This window comes from Trachemys scripta, chromosome 17 (assembly GCF_013100865.1).
Source record: "Trachemys scripta elegans isolate TJP31775 chromosome 17, CAS_Tse_1.0, whole genome shotgun sequence".
NCBI lineage: Eukaryota > Metazoa > Chordata > Testudines > Emydidae > Trachemys > Trachemys scripta.
This window is the reverse complement of record NC_048314.1, coordinates 23084483-23103892: the sequence shown is the minus strand read 5'-3', so window position 1 is coordinate 23103892 and position 19410 is coordinate 23084483. Positions and strand designations below refer to the sequence as shown.

At 38.4% G+C, this 19410-nt stretch overlaps 1 protein-coding gene across 7 annotated transcripts in view; it reads left to right on the top strand.

Annotated features, from left to right (window-relative positions):
- The window catches only part of DENND1A (DENN domain containing 1A), a 358648-nt gene that overhangs the window by 158296 nt on the left and 180942 nt on the right, over window positions 1-19410 (top strand). For all 7 annotated transcript variants that reach the window (XM_034793394.1, XM_034793392.1, XM_034793396.1 and 4 more), the window contains exons 6-8: window positions 5261-5330; window positions 6544-6624; window positions 10759-10812. In XM_034793394.1, the coding sequence (XP_034649285.1) occupies window positions 5261-5330; window positions 6544-6624; window positions 10759-10812 (205 nt within the window). The remainder of the gene's footprint in view (window positions 1-5260; window positions 5331-6543; window positions 6625-10758; window positions 10813-19410) is intronic.

Below are 19410 nucleotides of genomic sequence, written 5' to 3'. Positions count from 1 at the left end.
AGTTGAGCTTTACAGTGCGTCTGAAAGGTTTGCAAATTTGGGTAGTGATTAATGTATTTTATGGAGAGCGATGTAAAAACTTTAGAAATGGGCTTATATGTGAAAATCTCTCTAAATAAATACATCTGTCAATTGAAAGAAAATCACAAAGGTGCTGTTATGTCTTCCTTTAAACTATTCAGGAAGAAGGAGGATGATCCAGTAATTAGGGCACTAACATGGGAATCTGGAGACTTGGGTTCAGTTCTTTGCTCAACTAGACTTCATTCGTGACCTTGTACATGTCTCTTCACCTCTCTGTGCTCCAGTTCACCATCTGTAATGTAGGATAATAGCACTTCCCTACCTCACAGGATTACCACGAGGATAAACACATTAAAGCTGTGAAGTGCTCAGTTTATAGAGTTTAAGGCCAGAAGGGACCACCAGATCATCTAGTACAGGGGTAGGCAACCTATGGCATGCGTGCCGAAGGTGGCACGCGAGCTGATTTTCAGTGGCACTCACACTGCCCGGGTCCTGGCCACCGGTCTGGGGGGGCTCTGTACTTTTAATTTAATTTTAAATGAAACTTCTTAAACATTTTAAAAACCTTATTTACTTTACATACAACAATAGTTTAGTTATATATTAAAGACTTATAGAAAGAGACCTTCTAAAATCGTTAAAATATATTACTGGCACGCGAAAACTCAAATTAGAGTGAATAAATGAAGACTCGGCACACCACTTCTGAAAGGTTGTCAACCCCTGATCTAGTATGACTTTTTGTGTATCACAGGCCACCAACACCGCCCAGCACCTGCATCCTAAACCCAACAACCAAAATTAGATAAAAGCTTTACCGCCCACGGGAAATTAGACTATTATGTACCACAGGCAGAGAATAGGAGGCACTGAGATGCACCAGTGCTCAAGGTTCCCACAAGGGAAATGATTAAGTGTGATATATCCAGATAAAGCTGGCAAGTGACCCGCACCCACATGCTACAGAGTGAGGCGAAAACCCCCAAAGATCACTTCCAATCTGACCTGGAGAAAAATTCCTTCCTGACCCCACCTACAGTGATCATAGTTAAACCCTGAGCGTGACAGTAAGAACCAGCCAGCCAAGCACCCGAGAGAGAGATCTAGGAGAACCTAAGATATACTACATTTGCAATTTTTTCAAATATTATGTAGTAAAAGATAAAATTAAACATTACCAACACACTGCACTGTGCAGCCACAGCAATTTAAATATGTAGTTAAATGTTATGAATGGCAGAGAATTCTCGAGTCTATATAAGGGACTTTGTAGGTAGCATTTCCAATAATTTGCTGAAAGACACACACATCCTCTCAGGGTAACACAGAAAATACAAGAGAATTACATTAGATTTTCTGTGGAGGTGCCATTACTCCAAGGGCATTATGTTACCAGTACTGCCTCGTACATTGTACCAGTGATAACAGAGAAAGCGATCAGTCCGTCCTTGGTGAGAAATCTCCCTCAGTCACACAAATAATTTGAGATTAAAGAAGAAATCTAATCTTCTCCAAGTCACAGTTATTAAACAGTTATTGAGAAAAAAAACCTTGTTTCCAAAACTGAGAAGCTGGAAATGTACATTTTTGTATTAGTGGGAGACTGTTGTTGGGAAGTTAACTGCTAAAGCTAATGCTGAATTATATAATTATTTTAATTGCAGTTAATATAGGAGACTAATGGGCAGTCGAGCATGTGAGAGAAATGTGCTGCTCTCCCACATCGAGATCTTCTCTCCCTGCTCTACTCATATATAATCTGCAGCTCCATAGTATGGTTGTGTTTAAGGAAGATGCTCTTGGCTGTATGCATATGTTGTTTCTTTGCTTATACCATTGCTCTTACTACTTAACTTTATTACTGTCAGGTAGAGTCATCTCTGATTCCTACCCAAACCCTTACCCTTTGAAGGAATTACCCCCTCCCCCCGCCCCCTTCCCAGTTATCTGAATACCAGTCAGGCAAATTTTGCCTTTCTAAAAGCAAAATACAGGGAGTGGAAAAAGCCTGTAGAAATTTCCTTTCCTTCCCTGCAGGTCTGCCCTGGTACAATGAAGCAAGACCGTGTCTCAAGACAACTGCTGTAGGCTAGAAGCCTGCTGCATTTATACCCAGATGAAAGGGGCAATGCAGAGTCTCATGGGGATTCTCCACTGGCTACATAAAGCTTGGTTAGAAAGCAAGGAGTCAGGCTGTGACAGCTTAGCAAACAGAGCACAGGTCCCCAAAGGCATTCTCTTGTATGCTTAATACTGTACCTTATAGAAAACCGTAGTCTAAACATCTAGACCTTTTATAGATGTATTGGTTTGGCAAAGTCATTCTGTGTTGGCTGTAATTCTGTTTGCTAAAAAATCCCCTATTTGAAACAGCAATGTTTCTGATTTCTGGATATTTTTGTATCATTCTTCCACTCACTCCCCACCCCCTCCCCGCAAGATTCTTATATATCTCCCTAGTAGCCATGGGTGCCCGACACTCTTGTGTTGTTGCCAGCTTTGTAGTATGAAACATGAATGTGTTTCATCATCACCTAAATTGGAGATGCTAATTTTCAAACTGTAACATTGTTTAAATCCATCAAATACTGAACCAGAGCAGTTACACTGAGCTGTGAATATTACTTGACAGAGACAGGACAAAGTAGGAGTAGAAAGTGACAGGCCAGGATAATAACCATGTCCAATAAGAGAGATGAATGAGCAGTAAGGAAAAATAGGGAGTGAGCAAGTGTAATAGAAATGGCAGCATGCTTCCCCTCACCGGAACTGTGTGCAGAATGACCGTCAGTTCAGACATTTTAGCAATGTGTAAATATAAATATTTATCTCCACTTTTTTGTATACAGAAACTATTTACTAGCTGCTGACTGAGTTAAAATGGAATTTGGATCCAATGTCCTTGCGGGCAACTGAATAAAACCTATAGAGTTGGCATGTTTGGCTTAATGAAGCAATACAGGAAACTCTGTTGGCTCTGTAGCAAGATAAGGTTCAGCTGTGAACTCTGGCCTCCCAACAGGGGAAAACAGTGGCTCTTTGAAGAGGTATACAACTCGACTTTGGTTTCAAAACCTCAACACTGCCATCACTAGATAAGCATCAGTCAGTGCAAAAAGGTGCATGGAAACTATGCCGTCACAGCCAGCCTCAAACTCTGTACCAAAAGGACTCAAACTTGAACACCAGCTGATTTCTAAAGGACTACCTTGTAGCAAACAATTATTAAACCATTAAATGTCTCATTCTGAGGAGATTGGTTAGATTCTATTTATCAAGCATTGTGTGAAGTTGCAACCCAGTCAAAATTAGAAATTGAAATCTCTCTCGTTTACTACTTATATGCTATTGATAGAAATCTAGTTTAAAACAAAAATAAAACTTCTAAAATATTGTAATTTTGATTCTGTAAATGGCATTTTCAGCTAAGGATCCCTGCCTGATTAAGTCTAATTCAGTATGTATTCCTTGAAGTAGGTTTTCTTTTTCATATTGTTAGCTTAAAAAAAAACAAAAAACCTTAAACCCTTCTTTTGAAAAATATTTTGTGATGCTTGTATGGGTTTGTTTACCAAGTTCTTGTTAATCTCTGAGCAGGAGTCTTACTCTGAAAGGATTTCTTGTTACTATTATAATGGCTTTTAACTCTGCTGAGGTTTATTTAACTAAATGGGAAGAGAGAAACTTATCTGTCTAATCCTTCTTGAATGTTTACATTGTGATGCCAAACTAAACGTTATTTAAAGTGGTAATTCTCTCTCTGTGCAATAGTCAATATGTGGTTCCCAGAGTCACTTGAAACATATTAACATAAGCGATAGTACTGTCATATAACGTGAAAAGCTAAGTTGCTTATCAGTATATTTTGATAAGCTACTTAAATTTTACAGTAGCATTTGCTGGCTTCAAACAAATGTTAATGATGGAGTGCTGTTCACTTTATCTGTCACGTATATTGCTTCTCACTTCATTTATTACTACAAGCTGTACAGTTTGTAACCATAGGGGCCCTGATTTCTTTACAGTTGGCAGGATGTAGTCATATTGTGTAAAGGCTTTAAATCTTGTCCAACTATATCAAAAATATACTTTATTTGCTTCACAAGGCATCTGTGATTAACAGAGAAATCACTTTATGCTTCATACTCCTAGCTTGCCTGTTCACTATAGCTTAGGGGAAATTCCTTGCAGAGATTTAAAAAATAAATACACTCAAAGACCCTTGCCATGCAAGCATGGTATAAAATCCAAGCAGAGCTTCCTACAGCACAGACTAGTGTCTTAGCTGTCTGTCCTTGTTTATATGCAGTAGAAACATCCCTAGAAGGCATAGCAGTACTAAATAGACATACAGTGTGAAAAAACAGATACATAATTTTCAGCATGTTCGCGCCTTTCAAACTTGACTCTTTGTTACTGATTATTGTAAAGAACTGATATGATATAAATGAGACAAATTTGCATTCAGGGTAAGAAGTGTACTTGGTCTAACTACAGCTTGAATAAATGGAATTTTATAGATGCTGGGTAAGAGAGTATACCCATCATTCTGGTGATTCATTTTAAAAAGAAATAATTTTTTAAAGAATATGCAAATAATTTTATGGTAATAAAAAAAAAATAAGGGCAGGATCCAATTACAGAACAGCCACCTTTTTTACCCTTTTTAGGGCCCCAACAGCTGCACTGAAGGTCACTAATTAAGTATGCACTATGGGAAAACTTTGTATAATTAAAAAAGTGTCAACAATATGTGCACTTGTAAACAATTCCAGAATGTTACCAATGGCTGCATAGACAGTTATGACTTCTGTATGATCATCCCTTTATTGCATGTACAGTGAAATGAGTTTGGAAATGGTGGCCTTTGTTCTTATGAATTTTCAGCATTGACTTCTTGGATTCTTAGACCTACTTTCACCCATTGCCTTTTATGGTGGTGCCATGCTGTAGCTAGAAGCTCCAGGCGTGATTATTGGAAGCTCTGCAATCAACGGAAGGGGATCAGTGGCCAATACATGCTGCAGTGCCATGGCCCGCCCTCCTGGCCACACCCACTACAGGAGAGAGAACTCGCACACCTTCCTGCCAGCCATTTATCAAAGTGTCAGCTCAGATGGTGTGGCTTTTGTTAACGATGCATCAACTGTGTATAACAAAACTTGCCAATCTAGAATTACATGATGATATTTTCAAGTAACTTACAGTTGTGCTTTTTCTTTTTGTTTTTTAGTTATCTCCCATGGTTTGAAGTCTTTTATAAGCTGCTCAACATCTTGGCAGATTATACAGCAAAAGGACAGGTACTTTTCGGAGCTCTCTCATTTTCCAAACATTACACATACTAGATAGGGTGAAAATTAACCATATAGGCAATACTCTCATAAGAGAATACCCAGTTGAATTGTTAATCTGTACCATACAGTCCTATAGAATCGGCTTTATGATCTACTTGGCTACTCTCATGAAAAGGGCTTTGAGAAATGCAAACACATTTTAGGTTAAGTTTGGTATCCAAGAAAGAGTCATTGGAGAGAGCCAGGTACAGTTTAGTTAGGCAAGTACCATGAAAGTTCCTCCAGCATTCTGTTAATTAGTACCTTAATCATGGCCATAGCATCTCTGCAGTTCTGGTATTGGGCCTCCTGGAAGACAGACTAACTGTGCTTCTATGAGTGTTGGACAGATGTCTTCTCTAAACCTACTTACGTGGTGACCTGATACAGATTTGAAACCAGGTCTGCTGAGGCAAAAGACCTTTTTCCTGTTGCTCATCCTATCTGTCTTACCAATGTTGAAGACATAGATTTTTACACTTAAAATTGGGGTGGTGGTGTGGAATTCAAGCATGCTTTTTGATATTTCATTCAAAATATGAACTGAAAATATTAAGGGTCAGTTCTAGGACTATAAATGAAAGTTGGTGGTGCATGGAGATTATGCATACTGTGGAAAACTTTAGACGTTGTATGTATCATGTATGTTTCAGATACGATAGGCTACTGCAGTACTGTTATAATCTGACTGATTGCTATATGTTACTGCCTTGATTCTCTTACCATTTCTCCAATAATAGTCGTATTTTGCATTTTATCACACTTGTACAAATTAGAAGAAGAAGGTGCACTTGCCTTTTTATAATGATGTCTTCAGCTGAAACCAAATAGTTTCTGTTATGAAATAGTTGCTATGGAAGCTGGCCCTCCCTGGGATGAGATCATAGTCATGCATAGGATGGTGCCCTGATAGATTTCTTGAAAGATTTAAAAACATAGAAACCTACATGTGGGAAGATGTATTTTGTTTTTAAAAGCAGCATTTTATATTGCCAGGATATTTGCGTAGAAAATGGTGTCATTTCCTTTGTCTGCAGTATAAATCCTTTTGGCATCTGTTCCTTACATTTGCAAGTGATCCAGCCTCAGAGCACCCATATACTTACATCTCAGTGCCTGGCATGAGATGACAATTTATTGCTTAGTGTTCCTTTATTAAGCAGGTACCTTTTTATTTCAGGACAGTCAGAGGAATGAACTCCTAGAAACACTTCATAAACTTCCCATTCCTGACCCAGGAACACCTGTTAATCTCAGTGTGGTAAGTGAGGGAAAACAGCAGCAAACTAAGGAGACACATTTTCATTATGTACCATTGTAAGAGAAAAACATCAAAACAGCGCTTTCTTCTTTTTGAGTCTTGTAGCAGATTATATTGTTTTCCCTCAGGGTCAGGGAGCTGTGCACACCCCCTTTCCAGTCAAAGCCCTGAAGAGCCTCTTCATTTCCCTAGTGTTAACCCTGAAAAGAGTCCCCATCCTTTGATCTGCAGAGGATTGGGTGGGATTCTGTATGGACACTTGTGAGCATTGCTCCTAATCAGCTAGAGGGGTCACTGCTGAGCAACACCACACTCCTCTTCTTGGGGTTCATGATCCTACCTCTGCAGCACTCCCAGCCCCTGCTGGCCTGCATTAGGAACAAGACTGGAAAGCAAACTCAAAGTCCCCTGCCTGGCAGAGCAACACTCTGAGCACTAACACTTTGGTGCATATAATTTCCATGTGTGTGTCGTTCTCCCCCCTCCCCCCCCCAACCAATAGTTATTCTTCCTCACACTTGCATTGAGGTTGTTATATTCTGTGCCAGTCTTAGTGAAAAACTAGTGGAAGAACTTATGTTTGGATGGGTTGGTGGGGCTTTAAGGGAAAGATTTCTCTTTGTTTTCTTCCAGTTGATGTTTGCGGATCAACCTTGTGTTCTGGGCAGCAATTCCTAAATCTGAAAAAGCCAGTGAAAAATACTCAACAACACATGTTGCTTTGTGTGCTGCTCGGGCTTTTAGAATTCACATTTATAACTGCTGGTGTGCAGCTACAGCTCTGCTTATCTGCCTGCCTCTTTCATTTCCCTTTCCCCCTCCTTTTAAAACTAACTGCTGGCTACAAACAGCTTACTCTCATCACTTCACCCTGTAATGTCAGTCGACAGGTAGCAGTTGTTTGGCCTAGCTAGGTCACCAGCTGGCAGTGGAGATGACCCAGTCCTATCAAGGAAAGCTATTGTATGAACAGCATGTCTGCCTGACCTAGAGGACAAGCTGTCTCAGAGATAGGATGATCTGTTGGGATATTTCAGTTGTTTCATACCAGTGGTTTCAAGGAATGCTGTTGGTCTCCCCTTGCCTCAAACATTTCATGAGCATTGGAGCAGGAAAGAATATCAAAGGACAGCCTAGGGACTACTTTTGTTTTGGGCTATTTAAGCATTTTAGTTTAGCTGTTTACAAGTTGATGGATCTGGAAGAGCTTGTGGAGTTTTTTTTCCTATTCATTGTGTAGTCTCAAAATTCCATTTCCTCTTTGTTCCTTTTCAATTCAAATTAAAGTAGTGACACATTGGGAAGCTAAAGTCTGCATTGCATACCTGTTTCATCTGTAGTCAGTGTAGCTGTTTTAACTGCTAGATACTTCAGCCCATAAATTGTTCATGAAGTATAGAATGTATGATAAACACTATATACAATAGAAGTGTGTGACTTGTGGAAATATTACAAGAGCACAACAGTCCCCAAAAAACTTTAACACAAAATAAAGTGCCAGTCTTATAAGAAATTATAACATTCAAAATAATATAAAATATACACAATATTAATTTACAAACAAAAATACTGAGTCTCTCTACCCATCCTCACCTCCCAAAATAAGAACTGCAGAAATGTCTTGCATTATCAAAATAGTTAATAATAAAACAAAAATAGTTTCCTGGAATGTAAAGCAAGTAAATCGCTCCATTAAGCAATTCACAAATTGCAGTGGTGTGAAGCATCAGGAAACTAGGAAACCAACATAAAAACTAGACAGTTTTTCAAATAGTTACAAATAAAAAGGTGTACACAAAATAGCTTTCCAGTTAAATTACTCAAACAGCATTATCTTCTTTAACACGCCAAGGATTAAGTAAACTGACCATAAAACAGGATAGCAAATTGTGAGTTTTGGTATTTGAAAGCCATGAATGAAAAATACATGGGCCTTGATCCTGCAAAGACTTATACATGTACTTAACTTTGTACATCATGAGTAATCCAGTTGAAGTTAAAGTATGCACACAGCTTAGCAGTACTGGGGCCTGAACATTAATGTAGAACCCTTCCAGAGGGAATCCATCTGATTCCTCTAGCCAGTGCCTTTCTCCTAGAACCTGAAACCCCGCTATCATGTGTGTTAATTATTCTAAATCCAGGTACACTACACAAATAGAACCACAGTTGTCAAAGTTGATAAATATCCTATAGTCATATAAATATGATAAACATGGAAATCCTCTTCTAATGAATCAGTGTACTAGATACATTCAAAAAATAGTGTTAGGAGTATGCCAACCATAAAGAAACCCAAATGTATTTGGAAACCTCTATCAGATTAAATATAAGACCGATCTAGGCACCAGCAGAAGCATAAGTACTTTATGAAGGTGTGCTTGGAAAAAAATTATTATTTCAGAATGTTTTTTTAACTTGTAAACTCTGCATTGAATATCATACTCATTGGTGACATAGCCTTCAGTATATGGCAACATTAGCATTTGATGTAACATACAAACCTCCCCCTTACTTTTTGTACTTATTCCAGCCTCCTCTTACTTCTGTGGGTTGATTTCAAACATTTTGGTAATAGACAATGGATTCCCATTTGTTGCCATCCTCCGAACAGTAGTGGAACCATTTATTGCACCTGAAAGAGATAATTTGTTCAGCTTTGTTTCTTCGTGCTGCACAATCATTTAATCACTGAATGCATTTTAAAAATACATTTTAAAAGTCCCATTGATGTTTGTTTGCAGTGGCCAAGTTCTGTAGTTAGATAATACTGTTAATTAATTTTATTGCTCATAGTCTGTACAATCAGTTATTGTGTCAGTCATATACAATCATTGAAACTTGATGCCTCTTTTCAGTGAGGGCTTTTCTGTATTGTATGTTTACAAATGTGGGAATGGCGTTGTATGTTTATAATGGGTTCTTCTCCCATATAATAATCTTTTTAGCACTGTAACTCTCTAGCTCTGTATTTATTTTGGGCTAGTTTTTGATATAACCGATGAATGGATGTTTATCTGCTCATTATGCATGTCTTAACTATGACCAGCTGGACTTGAAGCAACAGCATCTGCTATGGACGAAATTTGCCATATGCAAACTTGGTAGTTTGCCTGTCTGGTGTGGTAGATCAGGGCATCTAAAGGGGGTACTTGGCAGGTTGAAGCATTTTTGGTGCAGATTTTTGACACCATCTACTGTGAACATTCCAAACCATATAGCAATGCAAATGTGCATTGCGCAAGACTGCTCCATGTTACTATTAGCCATGGGATTCAAGAGACAATAAGCAAGAGAATAGTTAATAAATGATATATCTTAAATTCTGTTTGCTTTCTTAAATGGTGGTACTTTTTTAATTTCACAGTATGTATTTCCCTAGAGGAACTCTCATTTATTCTGCCAGGTGATATAATTTTGCAGCGCTTCAGTCATTCTCTAGCAGTCATCAGGAACACTCTTAAGGTACCACTGGAGAATCCTATAATATATAAAAGGAGATATGTCAAGAAGATCAAGAGCAACCATTGTTATTGCATCAGAGCTCTTTGTATTTCATGCAGCGATTGGGGAGGGTAATTATGAGAGTTCCCTAGTTTAAGACAAAGGATAAAATTACCAGTCAGTTTCATTCTCTGAAAGTAGGAGCCCTTTTTAGATACAGCTCCATTTCTTTTGTTGCCTAAACAGTGAAACACATGAATATTGTACTACCTTAGGCCAAAAAGGAGCTGGCTGTTGTATGTTCTGTACTCAGACATGGATCTTGCAGTGGGCTGAGGAAAGATGGTCTGAATTACAGAAAGCTTTGGAGTTCTTCTGACATAGGTCATAAATAGTGTGAGGCTATGTGTATTAATTCATCTGAAGTACAAGAATTACATGTAATTTATCCTTTTAAAGATATTTGATACTTTGTGACTCAACATTTGTTATAGTATTTTTTTTAACCTTGAGAGAAAAATCTAAATTTTGAAAACAATGGCAAAATGATCTCATTGGTAGTTGATAGAAAAAGTTGTGTTATATCAGTTTCCTTTTGCAATTACGGGCTAAACACATTACTGATTCCAAGCAATATTTTGTATTTCTTTTAACTATGCAAAAATAATTTTTTTGTTTTTTCCTTTCCAGCATTCTTACTTTAGTGTGCCTGACATCACAGAGCTTCCCAGTATCCCTGAAAATGTGAGTAGCATAGAGGATTATACATTTTACAGTTTGTTTTCCTTTTAATTTCAAGAACAGCAAGACAAAAAAGCTATCCTCACTTAGAGCTAGTAGTTCCCGTTACATGATATTTTGTGAACTCGTACTAGATATTGAAACTCTTCCACTGTTTATCTTCTCAAACGTTAAATATTACTGTACCAAATTGTGTTACAGGATGTCTGCTGTTAAATTGCTTCAGCAGGATTAACCAGTGACACAATAAATTAGCTTTTTCCATAATTACTGTAAATTAACCCCATAAAGCTTCTCTCCAGTATTCTCTCTAGAGCAAATGATTTACAGTGTCAGATGATCAGATTAAATTGTCTATTTAATTAAGAAAAAATATCAAGTGAATGGGAAGTTGTGACAGAATAATGGTCTCTTGATGTAAATGCCAAATCAAGATGTTTATTTTCAGAGATGCAGACGTTAATAATGAGTGTTCCCTAAAAAATAAGGATATTTAAAAATAAAATAGCTCATCAGGAAAATGGCTTATTCTGCAATAGGTGTCTTAGTGACTGTTTCTAGCCCTACCACTATTGATAAAGCTTGCTGCTTTCTGATTAGTTTGCAAGGCAAACTTAGTTTGAATGAATGAAAATGTCTTTGATAAAAAGTTATTATTTAAGAGAAACACTTAACAGTTTCAGCCCACCCAAAAATGACTGACTAAAAACAAAATTTTGGTAATGACTGTGGATTAAGGTGGCTCGGCCATCTTAGTGGCATTTGCCAATGTCAGATACTATAATAATCTATTTAAGACTTAATTGTTATTGGGTACAGATCTGTATTTTTCAAAGTGACGCCATGGCAGACCATTTTGGGGTAGAGGAGGTATTAGTGTGTGGAGCTGTGCATATGCATGCATGAGTGAGGCAGATGAGAAGTTTTATCTATTTCACTTTTACCTAAACAGGCAAAATAGAAAGGGATGTTGTTTAAAAACTTCTAAAGATCTTTATTTTTTAAGAACATTTACAATTTCACCATGAGCTAATAATAAAATAGCCCTGGCTTTTGTCACTTCCAACCCACTTGCCCCCAAATTAAAGTTTTGTGCTCCCTCTGCTGGTTTCCCAAATACAGTTAATATACCCGGTTTCCATAGTTGTGCTGCTGCCATCAATGATGCTTCAGACTCAGTAAGCAAAAAAGAAGTATAACTTCAGTAACTGGCTGACTGTGCATTTCTGGGGGATAGAGTTTCTGTTTTAAAATGAACCTTTTCAGAAAGATTGAAAAATACACTGTATTGACAGTTTCAGAGTAGCAGCCGTGTTAGTCTGTATCCGCAAAAAGAACAGGACTTATTTGTTAGTCTCTAAGGTGCCACAAGTACTCCTGTTCTTTTTCCTGTATTGAAGCTGTTCTTAATGTTTTCTGAAGTTTTTTTTTATAATGCTATTTACTGTTTTGAGTCAAGAATGTTAATGATGAATTTAAATATCTCTAGTTGAAAATCATAACATTTAAAATGCCAAAATTGCTAGGGCTTCAGAAGGGGTAAAGTGCAGTTGTGTTATATAAAACCTCCTTGGACTTTTCAAGATATCACCTTTGGTATTTTCTCCCACATTTTTTATCCTGCCCCACCCGTGTGTTCTTAGTGCCTTCACAATTTGGTGTCTGAATTTTGGCTAAGCGCTGGGGCAATGAATTCCAGTTTTCTGGACTTCTCTGCAGCTTAGTGGCTAATTGGCAGGAGGCTTTAAGGGTAGCATTCTCTTTTGTGAAGACAGGATGCTTCCTCTCTGCCATATCTACACAGTGGTAGGCAACAGATCAAGAGTTTGGTCTATCTAGTATCCAGATGCAGATTATTAAAGATGATGGCCCTGTAGACAAATTGGGATGGAGGAGCATGGTAGGGACCTGTTAAGCAGACCATGGGACTGTCTTAAATGATCACATAAGGGACAATAAAGATCAGCTGTGTACCACGTAGCTTTCTAATGAAGGTTGAGCAGAACTTTACTCTGTTTCTGGATTTTTTGGAGTGCTTTCTTCAGAGATACACTTCAACCCAATGAGTACAGTGCCTTGTACAGGTTTCACCATACCTCAGATATGTCATCAGGGGAGAGCTCTGCAAGTATGAAACACAGAGAGGACCTAGCTGACATTTAATGGCCTTGACTGCTCTTTAGACCTCCTCATTGTGGACCTTTTCCAAATCTGCCTGCCTGACATCTCAAAGTCCTGCTGCTAGATAAAGGACAAAACCTTCTGAGGTCAAATGCTGCACCAAAATAAATAAATAAATAAATAAAATCCATTTGTGTTATAAAAATAAAGAATCCAGCCAGACCTTCTAATTATTTTAGTGTGTTGCTTGGTGAGTTTGTGCAGCAGATGTGTTTGTCCCTTGTTTTTCCCATTGGAAATATACATAGTTACTGGCTTTTCTGTAGGTTTTTACATTGCCATTAAATTTAATATACATGCTTTTTTTTTTTTTTTTTTTTTTTTTTATGGCATTGGTTTTCACGGAACTTTGATACATTAGAAGTAATACAGGACTCATGTCCTGAAGCTAAATCAGCAGTCAGTCTGGTTTGAATGTCTATGGTATCTTTTCCCAAGTGGTGGTGGTGGTGATAACGTTTTATTGCTAATTTGTCTTCTTTCATCTGATGAGCTCAAAGATTTTACAATGAGGCCACCCAAGGAGGTTGGGAAGTATTATTCCTATTTTACAGATGGGTATGTTGAGTCACAAAGAGATTGAGTTGCAAGTGATCAAATAATGAATTACCAGCAGAGATTAAAATAGGATACAGGATATATCACAGAGTACTGATTTCAGAATGTATAGTTTTATTTACCCTCAGTTTGTTACATCTGCAAATGATGTTGGCTTGAGTCCTAAGGCATAAGCCAACTTCCCAAAACATCTGTATAGGAGACGTGATGAATGCTTATGTACCAAGGCTGTTATAAAAGAAAAGGCCTTGGACCAGAAGGACTTGGAAACACTTTGAAATCTTAATGTTCAGTCTGCAGGAGAGGGGATTGCCTTGTGATGCTAAAAAGCATCCCCTTTGGATCATTGAGTGGTGTTGATGGGCCTCAAAGAGAATAATATGGTCCCAGCAATGTGGGTATCAATGTGGGTGATGGGGGTTTTAATGGAGGGATCCTCAGCGTTCTGATCGGGAATGCAGAGGACACACATGGGAATAAAATGGAAACAATAACTGATGTAATAAAGTTAGTCCAATAAATTTTTATGCAAATTCATCAATCTAGGTCTCGGTATAAGAAAAGAATAAAAACGTTGAAAATGTTTTGTTGAACATGAAACCCTTCGGTCTAAGGTTCGTTGTTAAAGTCAATTTTCAGCTACTTCTCAGGTTTCTACTTAATAAAAGCAGTGCTTTTCTTTGCTAATGAATATCATTGTGTAATTGCTCACTAGGGTTTTATCTGTCTGTCAAGGTAACTTTCAGGTAGGATTGTGGTTTATATAGACAATAATATAAAGGCATTAAATGAACATAAATCTTTATAGATTTTAAACAATTGACCGGCATTTTTAATAATGCCACATATCATGGCAGTAATTACATTTTTAAGCCTCTATTAACAAATGTTTAGTAGTGCTAGATTTTGAAGTTGTGTGTAATGATTAATGGAGAATCACATAGAGCTCCATTTGGAACATTAACAAACATGTCGTAATTATCTGGCTTCGTGTCAGACCAGAATGGTTAATGATCCACAAAAGCATTTAGTATGGACAGTTACATATAACAACTGAGATTTCCCTATTTCAAAAGATTTCTTAGGTTATATGAAAGATTTATGAATGCATTGTGACTTTCAGAAATAAACAAATTGGGTTCATTGCAGGAAATACATTACCAAGTAGTGTTAGACACACAGTATCCATTGTATTTCAGATTTGTCAGGTAATTTAGCTGTTTCAGAGATGATGGAAGTTTCTGTCTGATGGTACTGTGATATATATTTTTTCCATTTTACATCACAACCTCAAACTGCATGACATCTCACTTATTAAAATGTATGTATCTGATTTAAGTTCTTGAGTTCCATGACTTTTTTCAAACTGGTAATTTTATATTCCTGTATTTAGACCATTTGTAATAGAATACTCACCTCTTTCTTTTGTCCTGCCCTCCAAAAGCTACATCCTGGCATTATAAAATATATTATGGATTACATAATATGATAAGCAATTGATAGATCTTTGAAGAACAACTTTTAAATGTGTGAAATTTGGAATAAAATGTGTTTCTAAATAAAGCTGGCCTATTCCAAAAGGGAAATTTACAAAAGACTATTAAATGAAGTTTATACCTAGAGATGAGTGACTAGCTATGATAGTTTGAGAGAATTTGTTTTTCAGTGATGCATATACATGTTTAATGGCAGTCTAGCATACATAGAAGTTATGACGCACTTACTATTAAAAGTGAGGTTTTTTACCCACAAAAGTTTATGCCCAAATAAATCTGTTAGTCTTTAAGGTGCCACCGGGCTCCTTGTTGTTTTTGTGGTTACTATTACATTTGTGACCCCAGTTGTTGTTCCATTGCACAGAAGGGGTACACTCAATTGTAATCCCATTGAGAAGTTCTCTTTGGGATAATGCTGAAGGAGGAGGAAGCAGGAGTGAAATCTTTTGGCCTGAATAAAATCAACAAAAAGTGCACATACCTACTAACAATAAATAAATAAAAAAAAAAAAAAGCGTAATTGTTGAATGAATTTAGAGTGGGACTCTGAAAGTAGCATGAGGGAGTTGTCAGGCTTCCAAATCTCATTGATTTTTAATGGGGCCTGGGTACCTGATTCCCTTAAATCCTTTGAGAAATCTCAGCTTTAATGTCCAAGGAGAGTTTTAAATGGTGAGAAATCAAATATATAACAACTGTACTGAGTAAATTGGGACTCCCCTGTTTTCAGGCAGCTTGGTTCCTACTCATTATCAGCTTAGCTACTTAGAAAGTGTAGCCACCTATTTTGAACTTAGCACAATTTTCTCTTTAAAGATGACATCTTTTTTTTATAAATAAATGTGCAAATCACTGCACATGCATTTTTTGCCCAGCCTCAGTATCATGCCATGAATCCTTCATGGTTTATAGGTGTTCTCTCCACTTTCAGAAATTTGCAGATCTTTATATGAAAAATAAAACCATATAAAACGCTCCACATGTAGATATATAAATGTCTCAAAAAGCCACTGTCATGCTTAGGCAAACTTTACAAAACCTTAACAGCTTTTCCCCATTAAATTGTCAAGTTCTCTTCCTGTATTTCCCTTTGCTGATAGATTTTTGTTACTCTTTTAATCTTTCACTTTCTGTGTAGTTGATTCAGTTCAGGCAGAATTCAGGGATTCTACATCCTTTTGCTGTGCCCCAACTCTACTAACATCCATGGAAGTTGCATGCTCCTTGAGGGAAGAACAGGCCCCCATATATTTGTAACATCTTGATTCATACCACTTAGAAAAAATTGTGTCGTCACGCGCTATGTTTTGGCATCACAGAGAGATGGGTGTGTGGGGAAAGCAGAACTTTAAAGGAGACAGCTTCTGTTTAGACACAAATATCTTGCTAATCAGCACAGATGGGACGAGAAATACAGAAAAAGTACATGACAGTTTAATGGGGTTTTGGCAAAATGTGTTGTTTTTTAAAAATATACCTGTATGTGGCCATAGGTTTTCCATAACAAGGGGTCTAATGAGAGCTGAATGATGTCTTTATACCTTTTTGTTCCTTACTAACAAAAGTGAGTTTATTTTTGAATATTTTATTTTTAAAAAATCCACCACAAAAATCTTCCAAAAATCAGGCGTAATTTTTGTCTCTAGCTCTTTCTTTGTATTTGGATGGCAAGCTGTGGAACATATTTTTGCACAGTATGAAGCTTCTTGGCAGACTCCTTAGGCCAAGTATTGGTGGTTTTAAAGTTATCTTTGGATCTGTCAAAAGTGCTAATGGGCTTTCTGAGCTTCTTTAAGCTTCTACATCCTATTTGCTTTCTGCTTTTTGTGTTCTGCTTTATTCTATGATGATTAAGATCACACTTGAATAAATGATTTGTCTTAATTTTGCTTTATCACATGTGCTTTTTGTATAAATATGCATACTTACCTTGCAGCAACCTATAATACATCCACAAGCAATTTATTTTGAGTCAAATCCATTAATTTGGTCTTTTCTGATATGCCCTGAATCAGATGAAGCTTCCTATTCTAAAACTTCTTTTAAAAGCAGTTTGCATTGAGTTTAAACCTTCTCTGCAAATTAAGAGCCTGTTTCTGCCAGCCTTGCTCAGACTGAGAAGCACCTTAGTCCATGAGTTAGTACTCCGTTGATTTCAGTTGGGATGGCTTGCAGAGTAAGGTGCGAGTAAGGGTGAGTAATATTTTACTCACTGTCATTCATGAGCCATTTCACTACTCTAGTAAAACAGTAGCAAGTGCTTCTCCCCACTGCAGTGTGTGGAGGGAACACTGGCAGAGCTGCCCAGAAGGGAATGCCTGCTGTAAGGGAACATGGCCCTCTAGGATGGGGAGGAGAGGGAGTTGGGTAAATAGCTGCATGATATAGCTTGTTTCTTTCTCAGAGTTGCGTAAGTTACAATTATTTTGCATTGAGAAGAGCTGTGCTGGTGTTTCTGCAGGAAGCATTCACAGGGATTCAGCTCTGTATCTGCCTGGATCTAGCCTTGGCTGCTAGTATCAGTAGCCCCGCCCCTAGCTGATCTGTTATTCTTTGAGTAGTGTCCTTATGGTGCTCCACTTCAGGTGCACTTGTGACCTATGTGCCTTTGATCAAAAAATGGTGGTGGTAGTGCCCAGAAATGCACCCTACACATCCTCATGTCCCACACTGAGGATATATGGGGCTGTGCAGGCGAATGGCCCTCAGTTTCTTCTCAACCACCTCAGCCTGAGACGGAGCGCTAGTGTGCCTGCTTCGCTACACAAAGGTTGTTCCTTAGTCTAACTTTTTTTCCTTTTCCTTATACTTAAATTAATTCTATACTTAGTTTTGATTGTAGCAAGGGTTTGTTTTTGTAATCCCTTCCCTCCTACTGGTGCTCTTTTCTTTCGTGATCCCCATTGTCCCAGGGTAGGCAAGGATCTCCGGGTTTCAAACGTTGCCTCACTTGCCAGGAAGCTATCCCGGCCAGTGAGGGGCATTCCTGGTGTATCTGCTGCTTGGGAGAAACACAGATTCCTCAAAAGTGTTCTGTCTGTTCAACATTCAAAAGCAGAACTAGGAGATAATACTTAGACTCTTAATGATAGAGCATTCTCTCTGTCTGGCCTCAGATGCTGGCTGAACATTGGCCTTTGAGTCAGCATAATGTCCTGTTGACATCTGCATGTTCTCCCAGATCTGCTCAGGAGAGAACCTTGGAGAACTCATTCTCCTCTTAAAGAGCCCACTTCAAGAAAGCCTCAGTCTCCACAAAGTAAGCCCACGTTGTACCTGGGGCTCTGAGCTCATCTTAGATGAAAGGCATCAAATGCCTTAGTACCGAGACCCTGCTCCATACCACAGGAGGAGGGCACTATAGTGAAGGAGTCTCAGCACTCTACTTCAAAAGTACCTACAACTTCTTTGGTATCTTCCATATATAAGCTAGCCACTAACATGTTCTCGGAATGGGAGAGATGCCACGGTTCTCGTACCGTCTTTGTTCCTTCCAAGCCATCTTTGTTTGTTGGTACTGTATACTTCCGTCAGACAAGACCAGAGCAGTCTATGTCCTTGATACTGACTGTAGAACCTTGCCCTGTACCAGCTCAACCCCACACGGTGCCAAAGGAATTCAGATACTCCAGAGACTTCCTTTTTTCAGACGAGCCAGAGTCTCCCCTGCTAGTGGTTACTGTATGTCTGTCGGTACTGAAAGTGACATGGTCACCAAGACTGAACTATTTCCTGGAACTGTTCGGTTCTCCAGCACCCTCTGTGATGGGCAGAGCTCCTCCTTTAGACAAGGAGGAGTTCTCTTCCGACTCCCAAATATCAGTGCAGGATTCCCCTATTCACCATTCAAGGGACTTTCCTCCTGCCACTTTTGGTGAAAGAGGGGAGCCACTTCCGAGACGAACTTGTGCCCCTCTGCACTGGTTCAAGCAGCATTGGGTGGGATGCCTCCCATGCCTTATGGACTTCTTCAGTGGCCCTGCTGGGATTCTTGAGCTGCATATAGACAGCAGTTTTCACAAGCTCCTACTCTTTTTCATGTGGAGACCAAGAAGGAGATATTCTCCTCCCCTATTTATATGCCCTCCATTACGTGAGGTGTCGGAATCCTTTGAAGAGCAGGAGGCCAGAGCAGATAAGGAGGCTACTTCACAAACAAATATCTCCTCATCTTCTCTAGACGAGATGGTTATCTCCTCCACTTTCTCTGGCTGATGATTTCATACAATTCCAAGACATAATGAAACATATTGCAGTCTCTTTAGAGATCCCATTAGAGGTGGTCAGAGAGTCTCATCATAAGCTCCTGTATATTCTGCAATGGACACCCTCTGCTCATGTTGCCTTGCCAATCAACATGGCTCTG